At 42.3% G+C, this 17,468-nt stretch overlaps 1 protein-coding gene and 1 long non-coding RNA gene across 16 annotated transcripts in view; one reads left to right on the plus strand and one right to left on the minus strand.

Annotated features, from left to right (window-relative positions):
* LOC310687135 overlaps positions 1-16,107 on the plus strand; it is a 52,164-nt gene extending 36,057 nt beyond the window's left edge. Inside the window, exons 5-7 of one of the 2 annotated variants that reach the window (XR_014516245.1) lie at positions 4,492-4,619; positions 10,419-12,790; positions 14,024-16,107. This is a non-coding gene — a long non-coding RNA (uncharacterized lncRNA). Of the gene's footprint in view, positions 1-4,491; positions 5,081-5,234; positions 7,677-10,418; positions 12,791-14,023 lie in introns of those variants that run through there. The other variant, XR_014516246.1, reaches the window with a different exon arrangement.
* RAD51B (RAD51 paralog B) overlaps positions 1-17,468 on the minus strand; it is a 297,374-nt gene that overhangs the window by 58,140 nt on the left and 221,766 nt on the right. For 8 of the 14 annotated variants that reach the window (XM_083461035.1, XM_083461034.1, XM_083461026.1 and 5 more), the window contains exon 11: positions 1,950-1,998. The exons of 5 other annotated variants lie outside the window; for them this stretch is intronic. In XM_083461035.1, the coding sequence (XP_083317161.1) occupies positions 1,950-1,998 (49 nt within the window). Of the gene's footprint in view, positions 1-1,949; positions 1,999-2,020; positions 3,268-17,468 lie in introns of those variants that run through there. One more of the 14 variants, XM_083461029.1, reaches the window with a different exon arrangement.

A 17,468-nucleotide genomic window follows, 5' to 3' on the forward strand; every position in this document is an offset into this window, starting at 1 on the left:
TTGCCCAGGATACCCCCCCCCAAAAAAAACACCCTGAAGGGGCCTTTTTTAGATGTGATAGTTTATTAAACGTGGAATACTGGGCTGGAGGCTGTGAGTTCAACCCAGCATATGCATCCTTAACACCATGAACTGGTCTGAAAAGTGGGTATGTGAGATCCAGAATGTTGAGATACCAGAGAAAATTAAAATTGTATTAAAAATGTATTTGTGTGAAAGTAATCAGTGTAGCACTGCACTGCTATTGCTCCAACAGTCTTTTGTGTTTCCAAAACCATTTTTTTCCTATGAGAAAGAACACAAAGTATAGACTTGATACTCAGTACTTAACTCCTACTTCTAAAAACTTAAATTCACACAAACCTGTTTTTCATTTAACCTATTCACCTGAGGCTTCCAAGATGCTCAATTATTGCAGATAAAGGCTTTTCATTATTTGTAAACAGTACTTATCAAAGGGAAGGAAGCCCTGGGGTTGGTAAGAGTCTGTGGTTACCAGGTACACCGTGTAAATTCACCCGAGGGCCCCTTCTCACCTTACACTTGAAAAAAAATAAACCCTGCTTTCTCAGAAGTTCCACTTGTGTCTGTTATTTATTTGTAAAATGTACAGCCAATACATAAATATAATACATGTTAAGTAGAATTTAGACTAGAACTATAGAATATAATCCACTGCCCCAGTGAAAGTACCCATGACGCCCAAAGATGTTTTCAAATGGTAGAGCTCAGTGCTTTATATGAATAGGAAATAGTGTTGCTGTGTTCCATGGTGAAAACAGCATAGAAACAGCTCCAATTGCAGTCAAAGAATTCTTGATTTCTCGTCAACCTGTTAAAGTGATTAAAACTTGCATTCCAGATATAAACCTTTTGATGCGGTAATGAGATTGTGACAGAAAAGCTCTTGTGCTAATAAATTTCTCACTTTCAGCAAAGTGCAGACTTCACTCATGTGTGCAGAGGAGGAAAGGAGAGAGGGTGCTGAATCAGAGGACAATTATGGTGGAATTCTCGCCAGCTCTATGTACCAGGGCTCCAAAAGCGATTCAGCAGCTGATGAATAATTTGGCTAGTAAAAGAAAGACATTCTATGCCCATGAGCCATGCTTCCTTGTGGGAATGTATTCTTTATCCTTTTTTAGTTTCAGCACAATGTTTCAGCTGGCATCAAATTAATTCATCGTCTGAACTCACCCTTCTTCATAAAATCATCATAGCAGGATAAGGATCTCACTGTTAGCATATAAACAGTTTGCAGTGCATGTAGACATTTGATGTGGATGCAAACTCATTAAGAACTGGGTGGCTAGAGTTGCTATCAGTTCCTCATCTGACACCAGAAAGCTGTGTCTAAAGGCTACTATGATCCACAGACCAGTACAATTACCTACACTTGGCTAGTGAGGTTTTTGATATATAAATTTTCCTTTAAAGAAGGAACTGCAGCTCCCCTGCATAGCCACTTTTGGGAACTGGGAGAGTTTCAAAAGCAGTTTGTTGACCAGGGACTGCTTAAAATAATAATAAAAAGAGTCTCACTGAGGAAACTGAAGTCCTTGGGCACAAGTAACAGATATCTGGATTGTGGCCACGATCAAATGAAGGCAACCCAAAGCAGCAGATGAATCCATCACAACAGGGATCTTGTTTTGAAGACTAACACGTCAAGCACTGCAGAAGAAAATGCCAGGAAATGTGAGACAGAAGCATTGTTTCTAAAGAGAGTACTTTTAGAGGCTTCTACATGACATTACAAACTGTTTATAAAACTATATTAGCTGTGAGATCCTTAGAGGGTCATCACAAGGGAATGTTTGCTTTTTAAATAGACAAGAGTCTATTTCTTTGCAGAGAGAAAAAAAACCCATAAGCATCCATATGGAAAAATCATATGCTTGCATGTATGAAAAAAACACCCTCCTCCCTCCTTTTGCCCTTGCATGTACCTCTTAATTTCTTCTCCATCTGCTTCCTTGCAACTGACTTCGACTCTGACTGAAAATAAGAGGACATCTAGATCATCATGAAGCTGATCTGCTGTTTAATAACCAACCTAGATTCACACAAACATGAGGCCAGATTCAAACACTAGAATAATCCTCACCACTATCCATAAAATCCATGGTTTTGTGTTATGTTGAGAAAATTCTCAGGAGGCAGAATTCGACCCCCCACCCCCCAAGCCTAGCTGTGCCAGTGACACCCACCAGATACATCAACAGGAAGGGTAAAGGGGACAAATGGGCTACCAGCCGATGGTGGGCTTTGCAGGCCTCAGCCAGCCAGCCAATTTCATCTTACGTATTTGCTTTCGTTAGGGCTATCCAGCTCTGCCACAATGTCTCAGCAATGTGCAGACCCTGCTCTAAGCAAAGTAACTTACAGGATGTTGCCCCGAAAGGGTGTAGGGGGACATCCTCCTTCTCTGCTTCTCAGTAAGGCCAGCCCCCCCCCCATGAAGATAGTAATCCCAAGAGCCATTACTGCACCACTGGCGGGACTGAAGCAAACTAGGAATCACAAGGAACTTTGTGTTCTCTTCATCGCACAGCTCTGTCCTGCTTCAAGCTGCTCTTAAGAAGATTGTGTTAGTTCCTTGAAAGGAGAAGTACATCTGAAGAAAAGAAAGCAACCATACTGATTACTGAAGGTTAACACCGGCAAATTAAGAATAAGAAACTCCTTAAACAGTATTAGTTGGAGAGAAAGAAATCTGAAGGGAGGATAGCAGCTCCTGAAGTCTCAATTTTGAATGCCAGGTACCATAGTATGAATAACATCACACACACACACAGAGAGAGAGAAAGCCACCACTATTGTTTCATGTTTTCCTACTTCACTGAGCTTATGACCACATTAGCATGGGAATACTACATTTTCTAAATTACTTTCCATCTGGCAAACATTGATTCCTCCACCCCAATGTTTCAATTTGAGATGCAATTAATATATGTAGCACTTTCCTTTAAGTAACATCAACAGCTTATGCAACACCTGATCTTGCCAAAACATCAGCAAAAGTTGCTCATCAGCAAAACACCAGCATGCACAGCTATGTGAATCAATTTGTTACTCAACAAAGCCAGCAGAGGGTGCACAAAATACTAGCCCCCGCATGTACAGACTGAAAAAAATAACAACTGCTTACAGACCACATCACTTCTCATTTTCTGATATGCAATGCAAATTACTGCTAGATGAATGACATCCAATCACAGCTCTTCACAGAATCCACAGAGGAAAAGAACCCATTGAACTGACCCCCTGCAGGGGAACGAAGAAAAAGAGATTGTTGCTGATAATTCTATTTTTAAAAACTTTAGAGAGATAACTGATGTCCTGTGGCAATAAGGGCTTGCTAAATACCCACACAGCCAGAATGGAATTTTCCTGTCTTACTGCTTTAAGTGAATCCAAGTACATAAAATGAAAGGGACCTGGAATTTAAACTTCAATAGCAAAAAATAAAAAAAGGAAAAAAGTAAAAAAAAAGTAAACCAATAACTTTTAAAAGGCTGCTTAATTTCATTAGCTAGAACTATTGAGGGAAATCTTACTCTCGGACAGGCCCATAACTAGAGGTGCTTTAAATTGGTGGTTTTTGCAATGTGGAATGAATCTCTACAACAAAGAAAATGTGCAAGCACAGTAAGTACAGTGTGACAGAAGTTTATATTTTCTGTGAGTGCGTGGATCAAAAGGCCACATTCAATACCAGCTCTCCAGATTCTCCCTTGACCTGAAGCGAGATGAGCGCCACACCCCATAGTCGCCTTTGACTGGACTTAACCGTCCAGAGGTCCTTTGCCTTTTTTACTTGTAGCAAAAGAGAGGCTTCCACTATACATCTTAAGTTATGGTGTATACAAGCGCTTCCTGTATTGTGTTCTTCTGTATTGTGGGAGAAGCTGAAGTTCAAATGGCAAGATGGAGAAGTGTGTTTTCTGATCACTTGCTCCCCCCTCCCCAACAAGCCTATTTATGGAGTGCCTGCAGCAATTCTGAGTCACAATGCCATGTCTGAGGGAGGCAGAAAACAAGCAGCCACAGAATGATTAGAGGAGGAAGCAGAACAGGAGATAAAGGGAAGTGTGGGTGTGACAATTCTAGGAGAACAGAGGAGGATTCTGGGAGCCCACTTCTCTGGGCTGTTCACTTTTGTGCCTCAAGAAAGCACCCAGTTGCCTCCTATGTCAAACAACTCAGCAGGGAACATAGGGGTGTATTTCCTGCACCTGAGTTTGTCTCCAGAACTCATACTGGCAAAGTCAGCTGTGTACAAGAGACGGTAACACAATAGTGAAATCTACAGTTATTGTACAGGAATGGTTTTAGGGTTTCGTGACAAGTCAGACCAGAAGGGGAAATGGTGTTGGTTACATGTTTCCTAGCTTAAATTTTGCCATGCCCACCTCCACAGATTTTGTAGAATGTTTCAATTAAAAGTGTTGCTTTAAAAAGACGAATGCTACTTTTTCTTCTCTCCAGAAATATGACAGGAGGCAGGTTTTGAATCAGCAAGCAGAAAGTACGCCTTTCTGAGCAGCCTAAAGCAGAAGACTGGAGAGCTGCAATGGCTTAGATTTAGAAGGAAGGGAGAAGCAAGTTGTGTACAGGTACCAAGACTCTATGAATACTGATTTCCTCTCACCCAAAATTTCCGTTCCTGCTATATTCAGAAATGCATTTGATGAAAAAATGTAGGTAAAAATGGCAAGTCAAATATACAATTATCAGCAATTCCGGCCAGCTGCAGCTTTATGAGAAACGTACTGTGTGAACAAGGAATCAGGTCTTCATTGTGTCTGTGTTTGTGTGTGTGTGTGTGTGTGTGTGAGAGAGAGAGAGAGAGAGAGAGAGAGAGAGAGAGAGAGAGAGAGAGAATGTGTCTATCAGCATATTAGCATGTGTGTTTTTGAATAACAGTGTGTCAAAAGGAGACCTACATATTTAAAAAGAGGTTTGCTTTGGAATATCAAATCGTGGCTCAATCTATTGGTCTGTAATTTTGATCAGACAAAGTTTGCTTGGAATGATGTGCATCAAGACTGGTCCAACCAGTGGCGTAGCGTGGGGGGTGCAGGGGGGGCTGGCCGCACCGGGCGCAACATCTGGGGGTTAGGGTTAGGGGGCGCAAATCCACGGGTTAGGGGGCGCAAATTACTTGCCTTGCCCCGGGTGCTGACAACCCACGCTACGCCACTGGGTCCAACCATTTTCCCTGAAAAGAGCAGATTAAGCATCAGTTGAGGGTTCACAGATTACTTAATGAAATATTGTAGCCTCATTGTACTAAATTGTAATTATAATTTACTAGAGAAATAAGACAGGATCTGATCTGTCAGCAAATCCGCTGGTCAGTATACCCACTAGCCGCTGCAGCTTTCAGACAGATGTGTTTCCAAGCCCCAAATGCACTGAATCATTACCCTAAAAGCCATGTGGGGATTTTGCTGGTCCTCGTGTCAATTGCTGCTGGTCCAATAGATTAAACAGAAGAAGCTGCACAGATGACATGACAGCAGTAGTGTCAAACAGGGCACAACAGCATGTCAAACCCCTATGTCAGGAAGTTTCTTCCTTTGAGGTACTTCCTGTTTCTGTCCAACACTTGTGTTGGAACTGTGGTTGCTGGAGAAACTGATATCTGGAAGCACCAACTGTGCCTCTAATTTTTCCACAGAGGATTCTGTTACTGTGCCTCACATAATATATATGTTGAAACAGATAGAAAAGTTATGAAAAGTGACAAAAATCTTACAGTAGTGCTGAAAAGAGGATCTAAGAATTCAAAAGCGTAGTGAAACCAGTCAATTCTAACAATTACCATAGGAGCTGGCATTTTCCACTTGAAATTCAGAGTCTAGTATATTTGAATCAAATGGGGCCAGACTAGATCTCAGCACATAGATATGAATGTGTATACTTATTCTGTCCTTTGGGCCTAACCTCTCACTCCTCCAGCTGGCAGATCCAGGGACTGCTTCACTGGGGGAAAGAGAAGGAACAGTTTGTCACATCAGATGGAAACAACTGCTTTAGTTTTCAGACATTTTCTGTCCTCCTAAAAATCAACTGAGAAGCTAACTTAAATGCCAATTTTACAATCCATTCTGTTTGTGTTCTGCTCAGCATCACCTCAGAGAGTCTTTAAAAAGCCTTCTTTTTCTAAACCTTCTTTTTGAAATGGCGTGTTTTTCAGAGGTATACTATATTTATTAATGAACTATTACTATAAGGTAAGTGCACTGCACTGGAAGTAAAGAGCAAGACTCAGCTGAATGCAGTATGTCCAGTCTTCTATGCACACCTTACTGAAATGAATGTAAGTTGTGCAAAAACAGTTTTCTGTGGAGGAGGCATTCCTGGAGGTTGGTTCCCAAATATATTTATAAGAATTTCGATAGGCATTCCCTGAACACATACAAGGCCCAGTTGTTATTGTTACTGTCTAGACATTTTCTTTTAGCGCAGGGGAAAACCCTCTTACAAGGGGAAAAAGCTGCTGTTTGATTATAGGAAGGCAGCCTGAGCCCAAGTCACATGCAACTGGCTCTCGCTGCAGGGTAAGCTATCTGGTTCTCCTCTTCCGCTATGTTTGGCATAGAAAAGCCCAAGCAGTGACATATTTCAAATTTGCCCTTCTTCCCCTTTCCAGTTTTCCACTTTTCTTCTGGGAGAAAAACTATGTGACATATGTCATCTCCTGTCCTTTACTCCAGGTTATTGTGAGCCAACTCACTGAATCTCCCAAAGTGGATCTTAAGTTTCCAAAAGGATGGCTAGTGTGAAACCAAAAAGGACCTTTCACCTGCTCCACTGGCTTGGAGCTTTGGGTGCCTAGCATTGACCTGTCCTGGCCTCTGGCCTCTGACCCCTCCTTCTGACCCTGCTGGATTATTCCTGCTGCTCCAAGACAAGGCCCCTCGGCAGTGGCTTTAGTGTCAGGGGCAATTGTGAGACCAAATAAGAAAATATCTCCTAATGACTTGCTATTGTTGAGGGGCGTAATCAATACTCTGGGCGCCAAGCCAAAGTGGCAGAGGAGAGGATCTTTAACCCTATGTATGCTGAAGTCTGCTGGGTGGGGGAAGAGAGCTATGTCAGATAAAAGAGAGGGTGAATCCACATCTCAACATTGTTCCAAGACACAGGATAATTCACATTGGTGATTCTGCCAGTCTGGATGTGAATGCTAACGTGTTGCATGAAGGTGCCCATCTTGCTTTCTGACAAAAATACATACTGTGCATTATATCTTGTCAAGAAGCATGTCCCTGGCATGGCATTTTGGATCTGCCTGTGTATCTCAACATAAGGTGGTTTCCTTTGACCTGTAATATTGAGTTGAGGGGCCCCAAAGCTGAGCTCACTGGCTGTTGTTGTTTTTTAATGTACCTTTTCCAATGAGTTAGGGTAGCAAAAAAAGCAAGTTTGTAACATTTTCTCAAGAATCTACAGGTAGCTTGGGATTAACTAAAAAAAAAGATCTCCCTTTAGTTACCTTTAAAGTACATTCCCCCCCCAGTTTCTACTTTGATGTTATTTGTGCTAGGTCAAAATCAGTGGAAAACAGTTTTACTTTGAGGCAACTTTATCTAGCACTTCAGATACTATGAATACTATAAATGCTACATAAATTATAATAGAACAAAACAGTAAGATGTAAGAGGTCAGCTGGATTCCTTCTTAAATTTATTACTTTTCTTTATTACTTTTCAAAATAAAAAACAGATATTCTAAAATAAAGCATGTTTACCAAAATATAGGAACTGCTGCAAAAGAAGAAATACTGAAAGCAAAACAAGGCAGTTGATAAGTTTGGTCACAGGGTTATTAGAGCTCTATATTTTGGGGTTTTGTGTGTGTGTGTGTGTGTGTGTGTGTGAGAGAGAGAGAGAGAGAGAGAGAGAGAGAGAGACAGACAGACAGACGGACAGAAAGTGCCTACCAGCACCTTAGCATGTATTTTTTTGGACAAGAGTGAGTACAAGATGAGGCTGATTCTTTAAAAAGAGGTTTGCATTGGAATCTCAAATCATGGCTCACAAATTTGCTAGAACAGGGCTAGAGGTCAGGGCCTGAAATTTTAAAGTTTCAAGCTATCTGAATTAACCTGAGGTAATTATTTCACAAGAATGAGGTACAAATTTATTAATTTGGTTCTGCTGCTTATCCAAATCTTGGAATGCTCATATCTAGGATTTTATTGAAGGCAAAGCAATAGAGCCACAAAGGGGAGGTAGAAAAAGAAAAGAAAAAAGGACAAGAAGATGATTACATTTCATCTTATGGTGGTATCTTTGGTCTCAAATCACCACCTAGTCTTACAAAACCCGTAACTTCCTGGTATGGATGAAGCAATCCTAAAATGGGAACTATGAGAACAGCATTCTAGCTATAGATAGAATAAAGGCAATATATCACAGACTGTGTGAGAGCATCTCCTTGCTCAATCTAGGTTTTTGCAAAGCAAAGTGTCCTTCCTTTCAACTTGCAGAGCTAAAACTGACATGCTGGAGAGCAGGATCAAGAGGCGTGCTGGCTGTAGGCATGAGGTCCAAGGCACATGTAGGTTAGGAGAGAAGCACCAGAGCTAACTGCTGCCCACAAACCCATTCCTGCATGAAAGCAGAGGGAGCTCAAAGTCTTTTATTACTCCCCTCCCAAAAAATCATATCTGTATTTTTACTTACAGCTCAGAGTGATGGATGTGCTTTTTGTTGAAATTGGGTCAAAGCATTTTACCTTCTCCTGTGTTTAGGACTATTTGCTGTGTCAATTTGTGCATATATATATATATATATATATATATATATATATATATATATGCATGTACATCCTCTGAGCCGGGGGCTGAAGTCATAAACTGTTACTGACTTTGGCTCAAGCCACTTTGGCAGAGATCTTTTTTACATGAACAGAGGAAGCGTTCTGCACTGCCATGAGGACACCAAGCGGTTTCTTCCTGTGCCGCTGTAAGTTGCCAAGAAGTCCCATTCTGCATAACTACAGAAGCAAAGAGATGCCCTGTAACCTTCCTCACACCATGATAATATTATACGGCAGAATCCATGGTTTTCTCCATGAGAAGGCTGCAGTGTTGCGGAGTCCTGTGCCAGCAGAAACACGATTCATTGAAGTTGATTTCTTTTTCTTATTAGAGACATTAAGGGTGGAGAACCCCCAAGACTTTTTACCTTGTCCATGAGACTTCCACCAGCCAAGCCACTAGGCCTCCCTGGACACACCCCTCACTGACCTTGCTCCAGGCCCTCCTTGAGTGTGTTTGTGGCTGGAATGTGCTCCTAAATTGTGATACTGCCTCTTGCTTGTCGGGATGGAGAAAAGAAAGATGTGGGTGTAGAAGAAGAGGAAGAAGAGTTTGGATTTGATATCCCGCCTTTCACTCCCCTTCAGGAGTCTCAAAGCGGCTAACATTCTCCTTTCCCTTCCTCCCCCACAACAAACACTCTGTGAGGTGAGTGGGGCTGAGAGACTTCACAGAAGTGTGACTGGCCCAAGGTCACCCAGCAGCTGCATGTGGAGGAGCGGAGACGCGAACCCGGTTTCCCAGATTACGTGACTACCGCTCTTAACCACTACACCACACTGGCTCTCCTTTACTACACACTGTAGTAACCTTTCACTTTGCATGGCTGGAATATAACCCAGTGGCGTAGCGTGGGGGGTGCAGGGGGGGCCGGGCGCACCGGGCGCAACATCTGGGGTTTAGGGTTGGGCGCAAATCCACGGGTTAGGGGGCGCAAATTACTTGCCTTGCCCCGGGTGCTGACAACCCACGCTACGCCACTGATATAACCTTCTGTACAATGTTAAGAGTCACATGCACTGATCCATGCACTTTCCCCCCTCTGGCCTCACCCCTGGATACATGCTTAGGAATCCTTTTTGACATGTATGTTTAAGGCCTTCCCTTCCCACAAACCTACACACATTTCCCTGAACACAGTTCCTAGGAGAAAACAAGAGTTTAGAGACAGGCAGGCAGGCAGGCAGGCAGGCAGGCAGACACACACACACACACACACACACACACAGGAAGGCCACAAAAGAGTTGCCACATTTTGAAGCTTTCAAGCCAGTGGAATAAACAAAGTGGTGTATTGCTCTGCGAGGCAGCCTGGACATAAATAAGATAAAAGTAGCAGGGCTGTTTAACATGTCAGTGCAATATCTCCACTCATTTCCTCACTAGCAGTGCCCAGATTCCAACTGTTTATTGTGTATTGTTCATGGTCTGAAGCATCACTTAGGCAAGAGTTTCTGAGCTTTTAAAGTCAACAGCCAGATGGGTGGGGTATAAATAAATTATTATTATTATTATTATTATTAAACAATTAAAAGAAAAATATTAAGATTGAATTCTGTTTCTTCTCTACTATTCTTTTCAGCTAGGAAGGAAACAGCAAATTTGAACAAATCTGAGCCATTTAATGGCCCCAGCTGAAGACAGGCTGTTCCAGCACCGCTGACCTTGGCTGTAAACTCCAGTCTCCTGTCACCTCCATTAGTGCATTCTATATCTGGCCTCCTGCCCTCTTAGCCTTGAACAAGCTACATATGCTTCTAACAGTCCTGAGTGAGGGGCTCAGGTTACATGCCGGAGAACCAGCAGCTGATCAGTGCTCCTCACAGTCCAGGGAATAGTGGAGAATGAGCTTTGCCATTGTTCCCTCATTCTATTCCTGAATCCATTGTTTGTAATGCAATATCACATCCATGGCACTAGAGGAAAAGCAGATTTAATTCCTCAAAGGGCGTTACGCTCCATGAACCTTCCTCGTGATAGTATGGCGCGATGCAGAAAACAAAGTCATAGTACAAGCAAATCTTTCTGACCTAGCTCTCTCTTTCTCCCAGCACTCATGTAAATAGGAAGAGTCACTCTTCCAAGAGGCTATACCTGGCTTGTTCACTGAACCCAAGGCCTTCTAGAGTTGTAAACTCTGAGGGCTTCTCCAGATGACCAGAACCCTATGTGACCAATTAACAAAGTTTACTCTCAAGTTGACCTATTTTATATACAGTGGTACCTCGGTTTATGAACAGCCCTGTTTACGAACTATTCGGTTTACAAACTCCGCAAAACTGGAAGTTGTGCCCCGGTTTGCAAACTTTACCTCAGTCTAAGAACGGAAGCCCAACAGTGGAAGGGCACCGGTGCGGGAGGCCTCATTAGGGAAAGGGCACCTTGGTTTAAGAATGGTTTTGGTTTAAGAACGGACTTCTGGAACGGATTAAGTTTGTAAACTGAGATACCACTGTATTCACTATCTCTCCCCACTCCCTACCCTGCCAGTAGTTTACAACCTATTAGACTGACAAAGGGAGATTGGAGAGGTATCTCTTCTGGCATTCACCACTGTTTCCTCTCTCTCTCTCTCTCTCTCTCTCTCTCTTGGCTAATGAGTATATCCCAAACAGGAATGGATATCAGTGAGTATGTTTTCAGCATCTATACCAAACTTCCCCAACCTGGTGCCCTCCATACGTTTTGGATTACAAATCCCACCAGCCACAGCCTGCACATGCTGTTGACTCCAGCATGGTTTAGTGATATGAGGATGAGCCTCAGCAAGCCTGAGCAAAGGTGCTGGGTCTGTGTGCCTTTCCTTCCTCCCGTGCATCAGGGATTAGGCGACCTGCCAAGATTACTTAAGTTTCAATGCATCTCATCTTAGCCTTACAAAGAAACCAGAAATCCCGATCTGAAACAAAGTCTAACGAATTTCATAATAAACCAACTTCAAACTGTGAACCATGAAGCCAACTTTTCAGAGTTTGTTTTCAACTGGGATTCCCAATTTGTATGTAGCACTAAACAAATATTCAGGACTGAAAATAATCACAAAAGTTCTGCTTCCAGCCATGCAGGAGAATAGTGTGCAACACTCTGATCAGGCTCACTGAGGAGTCTCTGAATAGTGCTAAACCATGAGTTAGTATTATGTGTGAAACAGGCCATTAAGAATCTGAGATCCACACCTTACTCCCTCTCTGCCCCTTAACCCTCTGTTTTATTGTTCTGTAAAAACACCTACTACAACCATTACGAAAAACAGTAATAAGGCAGAATAAAATAAAAACCATTAAGAAAAACAGTAACAACAGTAACAACAACAACCCCACTTAGCTATTCCTTTGCATTGGGATATTACACTATTGGTGTTAAAGTATATAAAAGGGTGGAAAAGCAAACAAACCAATGTTTGTGTTCACTTTTTTTTATTTAACAAAATTTATATATTGTTTGTAATAAAACCTCTAAGCAGTCTAGTTGGTCCAGTTCAATCATATAATTAAACAGAGAGAGATACTTGGCAGCAAAATAAAACCTAATGCAAAGGTAACTTGAGCCTTATATCTGCCACATTCTCAGCATCTACAGAAAGTTCTTCTGAATGCTATTCAAGTTTTAATTAGGGAACTCAAGCAAAAATTTAATTGGACTTATCTGAAATATAACACAGTGCTGTCTGTTGCCCTATTGCTTTGCTTTTTCTATCGCCTACGCTTTCTTTGATGGTTACTTTCTCTGTTCTATGAATGTGCATTTGCCTCCCTTTCCCTGTAGAGGCCTTGGTTTGTTATTGTGGGGTCATTAAGGAGTGCATATATGTGCATGCTAATTACTTGAGTGGCATGTGATTGATGGCTTGCTAACTCTGGTTTGTTTTGTATAGCAATATTCTGACTTCCTTCCATCTAAGACGTAGCTATTTTGAGATGACAAAACAATGGAATTATTACAAAAATACTGAATGTGAGCTTTTTTTTTGTTTTACATAAGAGAGAGGTTGGTGATGGTGGTTTGAAAGCCAGGTCACAGCAACACTCACCCTGTGCTTGAATGAGTTTCATATGCTCTCCAGTTTCAATGAAGAACTGAGGCTCTAATGCTACAGGAGCTCTTGCTTTCTTTGGCAAGAGTAGCCTGGGCGCAGCATGCTCATGTGGGAAGCTGTAAACTGGGGTCAGAGAAAAATGCTGGCCCTGGACAGACATTGGCAGTTGCTGTTACAAGCAAGAGCTGGTCACCTTCAGCACTGAACAGATGTGAAAAATTCACTCCACCCTTTAAAAAAAACAACCAAAAAACCCTACCTCAAAACTATTTTTGCTGGATTTACACTTATCAAATATCACGTCTCCAAACCCAAGGATTTATGTAGGATGATTTCCAAAAACGCACCAATTTCTAACACAAGATCAAACCTACCCTCCAAGGCAGACAGAATTTCCGGCCTTTTTGCATAACACTCCTAAATCCTACCCCTTCTCTCTCAAGGAAAATAAAAGTAAAAGGCATGGTTCAGGGTAATATTATAAAAACCCACAAGCCTTCGCCCACATGTGTACTCACTAGTTGTAAGGCAGAAATTTGGAGTTATATGAAACTAAGCAGTTGGACAATTTAGGTAGCCAAAAACTACAACACAGGCATCGGGAGCCGAGATGGGAGTGGGCCAACTTAAAGTTTCTCCAAAATGCCTTATCCAATGAGCTAGAGGGAATCTCCCGGTCCTTCCTGAGGTCTAAAAAGGTGGAGTAGGAATCTCTGGTGGGAAACAGTTCATGGAGCATTCTGCATCACTATGAATGGACCACAGTGGGCAACTCAAGCGTCTTGAAGGAAGACAATGAAAAAAGGAAGTTCAGTAACTACCACCCTTTCCAGAGCTATTTCCATCTACAGGGTTTGTGCAGTTTTATAGTTTAGAAAGCATTTTAGGATGTGCAAGTAAATGACATACACAGTAATACCACTTAATATCATATATTCTTACTCTGGGACTGTGGCATTCAGTACTGATGAATTTTCTGTCTGGTAGGGGGTTTGGGGATTTAGAGATCAGATAACACAATAATGAAAACACAGTTCTCTGCCCAGAAGAATCCAAGAGGCTGCATAAAGCAATGTTCCCCCTCTGTCTCTGGGGCTTGCAGCAACGGAGGACCCAAGCCCTCCAATCCAATGTTTTTCCTTTCTTTTCAGGAGCCTGTGATGTATGGAAATTTGGGGCTCTGATTCTTTCAGCTCCAGCAGGCGGTAAAGAAGCTAAAGGAAAAATGAAGGGAGAAATCTGCAGATGAAAGTCTGAGGCTGTGTTTTCCTTTCCAAAGTGCTGCTATGTTCCCATAAGCTTGTGGCTTCCTGCATCCTGCTGCAGTATTAAAAAAGATCCTTTCTATGATATCTTAAGAGGCAAATGTCCAGTACTAACAGGACGCCTTTTGTTCTCTTCATTTCTAAGTGGACTTTAACCCAGTTACTACAGAGTGAGTCACTGTATAAACAAATAAAACAAAAGCTCTTCTGTTTTGTCCCCCTGGACAGGTCAGGGACACATTAGGCTCTGCTCTGACCCTCTTTGCCTCATAGAAGCAATAACTAGGGATGGCATCACTAAACAAGAAACATGCTTAATTGCTGTTCTTTTGTAGATACATTTTTTTTAAAAAAAACACCAGCACCTAAATGTATCCCTTCTATTTTCACCATTGTTGATATTCCAACAGAGTTAGGTTTTTATTAAACCAACTAACATGGGATAAAGTTACTCAAACAAAATGCACAATTTTAGGAGATGGAAAAATTTGTCTACATTGAATTTGAGTATGGAAAAACTTGCCCAGCAAATGTTGCAACAGATCTGTCACAGAACTGTCAGTTAAAACTGAACCCAAAATTAGAAAATTGAGCTATTTTGCTAGGGAAAAAATGCTGGCTCAGAATGGATAGGGGTTGAAAAAACTGGAGACGGAAAAGAGTCCTTTTTGGCTGCAAGCTAAAGGAAGACAAGTCAAAAGGGTGCTTTAATAAGAACCCAGGGAATACTGTGGGCTCCCTGTCTCCATCCTACTTGATAAAAATGCCTTATTAAGGCTGATATTCTAAGCTATTCCACCTGGGGTATACCTCATGGACAGGACATATATGCATATGATTGGGCTGCAGCAAGGGTGGGGAAATGGATCTGGCTGGTGGGCCAGATCACTATGTCCTTCATGGGCCAAATCCGACTGGTGGGTGTGGCTGCCCATTTGTCAGTCACCTGGATGTCAGCTGACCCTTTTGTGTGTTCACTGTGTGAAATCAAATCATCCAGGTAAATGCACAACCCGCAAAATGATTTTCAAAGCCCTCCACAAGACCCAGCAGTCACAGGTTTTGCAATGCCCTTGCACAGTGAGAAACAGGATACTGATCTGGATTAAATTTTGGTCTGATTCAGGAGAGCTCTCCTTCTGTTCTACCAATTTCAATACTACTCTGAATGATGCATAACATTATAACACAACATGGTATGCGTTGCTCTGGTGCAGCTGATGGTGCAGCCCACCTGCAGCCCTTCATGATGATGTCACAGCAAGGCTTACAAACAGGCTGCTGATTATTCCTTTCCTATGAACTGTGGCCCTTGATCTTTGTGTTGAAAATACTGTGTACTAGCCAGAAGCTGATGTTGAAATTCCAAATCACTTGCTCCGTCCTGTTCAGTCAGAGACCGGTTGAATTAGAGATTCCATTCAGAACTGAATACATGCAAGCAGGATGCTTTACATTCATCACATGCTCAAGTGTGACACCCCCTTCCCCAGTTAATAAACATATTAGCAGGCATTTTGGAAACTCGTTGGCTTTGGGGGGTTTGAAAAGTCTGGCAACAGATTCGTCTGGAGCAAAGCTTATCAGACAAACTTGCCGCTAATTTTAGAGCTATACTTTATTTTCGTCAAGACATCTGGCCAAGCCTGGTTACACCAATGGATTATTATTTTCCCTATGTGAGCACAGAGGCCTGGAGAAAAGGGATAGCCTTTTTACAACTATTAATTGGACAACGAATGGCGGTGTAACTGTAAAGGCCCATAACAAGAATAACCCCTTTGTATGCCTGGCTTGTTTCCCACATTTCAAAGGCTACTAAGCAGCAGCATCTTTGCCCCTGGGTTACGGAGAAGGGACAGCCTTGTGCTTATTATGGTGGCTTTCCCTAATGATCTGAAACATTTTAAAAAATGCACACAGGGATGTGCATGTTTAGAGCTTCTGCGGCCACAAGGTCAAACACATTTTTTTTTATTAAAAAAAAAAACCACCACCAAAAAGTTTGGCCCTACAGTACTGAGGGAGATCCATTTGTCCAGTGTTCCCTCAACCCATCCCCCCACTGCAGTATGAGGCCCTGCTTTTCAACACAATTAAGCAGAGGGCCAATAGGATTTGTGCCACCCTTTCTTCCACTTGGCTTCACTGCTGAGAAACAGCCTTGGTCGGCAGGGAGGTGGGAGTACTGTCTGAATAGCCTCTAAGCATTCATTATCTGGCTCCTAATTACACGGCCGACATACTGTTGCCTCTGCCTACGTGGGAACATTGCATCACATTAATCAGCAGGGGGATATGCCAAGATGAAAGGGCCTCCTTGTATATGCTCTTTGCTGTGGAAAGCGGGGATGAGGGTCGGGGGGGAAAGAAGGAGCTTTATCAAGTCCCTGGGCAGAGAAAACACAGCAGGTGAACTGCAGCTCCATCCCTAGCCCAATTCAGAACCCCAGCTTGAGTTCGCCATATTCCCATACTGGCCTCCAAAAGTAATTCACAAACCTACTTTTAGTGAATGTGCGCTGCCAAGGTTATGGGACCAATAGTCCCAGAGGCCTCTGGAGAAAAGTTAAAGTACAGGCGCCAATAAGCCAGGCTCCTCACGCCACCCCTACAGAGTGGCTGAGCCTTCCTTCTGAGTCAGAGTGGAGTTGACTCTTCAATTCTTTACTACACAAGAACCATGAGAGGAGACATTCATCAACTGTGAATGTACCTGTGTAGCATGAATGAAAGAATAATAAAAAGCCCGGCTGCACCATCTTGCTTGCTTCCCTATTATTAGCAAATTTTCCAAGGTTTGAGGTGGCTTGAGTTAATAATTTAAAACAAAACTTAAATAATACAGAAAACACAGGTTTAACGGCACCAGAAACACCCAAATGGACTAACCAGCCAAACCAAAAGCTAGACATAAGAAATATAGGTTTGCTGTTTTGTTTTTAATTATTTACTTGTTTTTGTCCTGTATTTTATTCTGTGAACCGCCCTATGTCTTACAAAGAAAGGCGGTAGATACCGGTAAATCTAATAAATAAAAAATAAATTAAATAAATCTTGTCCCGCAGCCTGTTCTCACAGTGGACCAGCCCATGAAGAGCCATCATCTGGTACTCAGAGGCATACCACCTCTGGTTTTAGAGTTAATATATAGCCATCATGACCAGTAGACTCCCATGAATCTACTGACCAGTATCTCCCATGAATGTGTTAAAACTGCTTTTAAAGCATGCTTTTCTTGTAAACTTTTGAAGCATACAGTGGTACCTCTGGATGTGAACGGGGATCCGTTCCAGAGCCCCGATTGCGTCCAGAAGCGAACGCAAACCGC

Source organism: Podarcis liolepis (assembly GCF_965112155.1).
Source record: "Podarcis liolepis genome assembly, chromosome: 1".
Classification (NCBI taxonomy): Eukaryota; Metazoa; Chordata; class Lepidosauria; order Squamata; family Lacertidae; genus Podarcis; species Podarcis liolepis.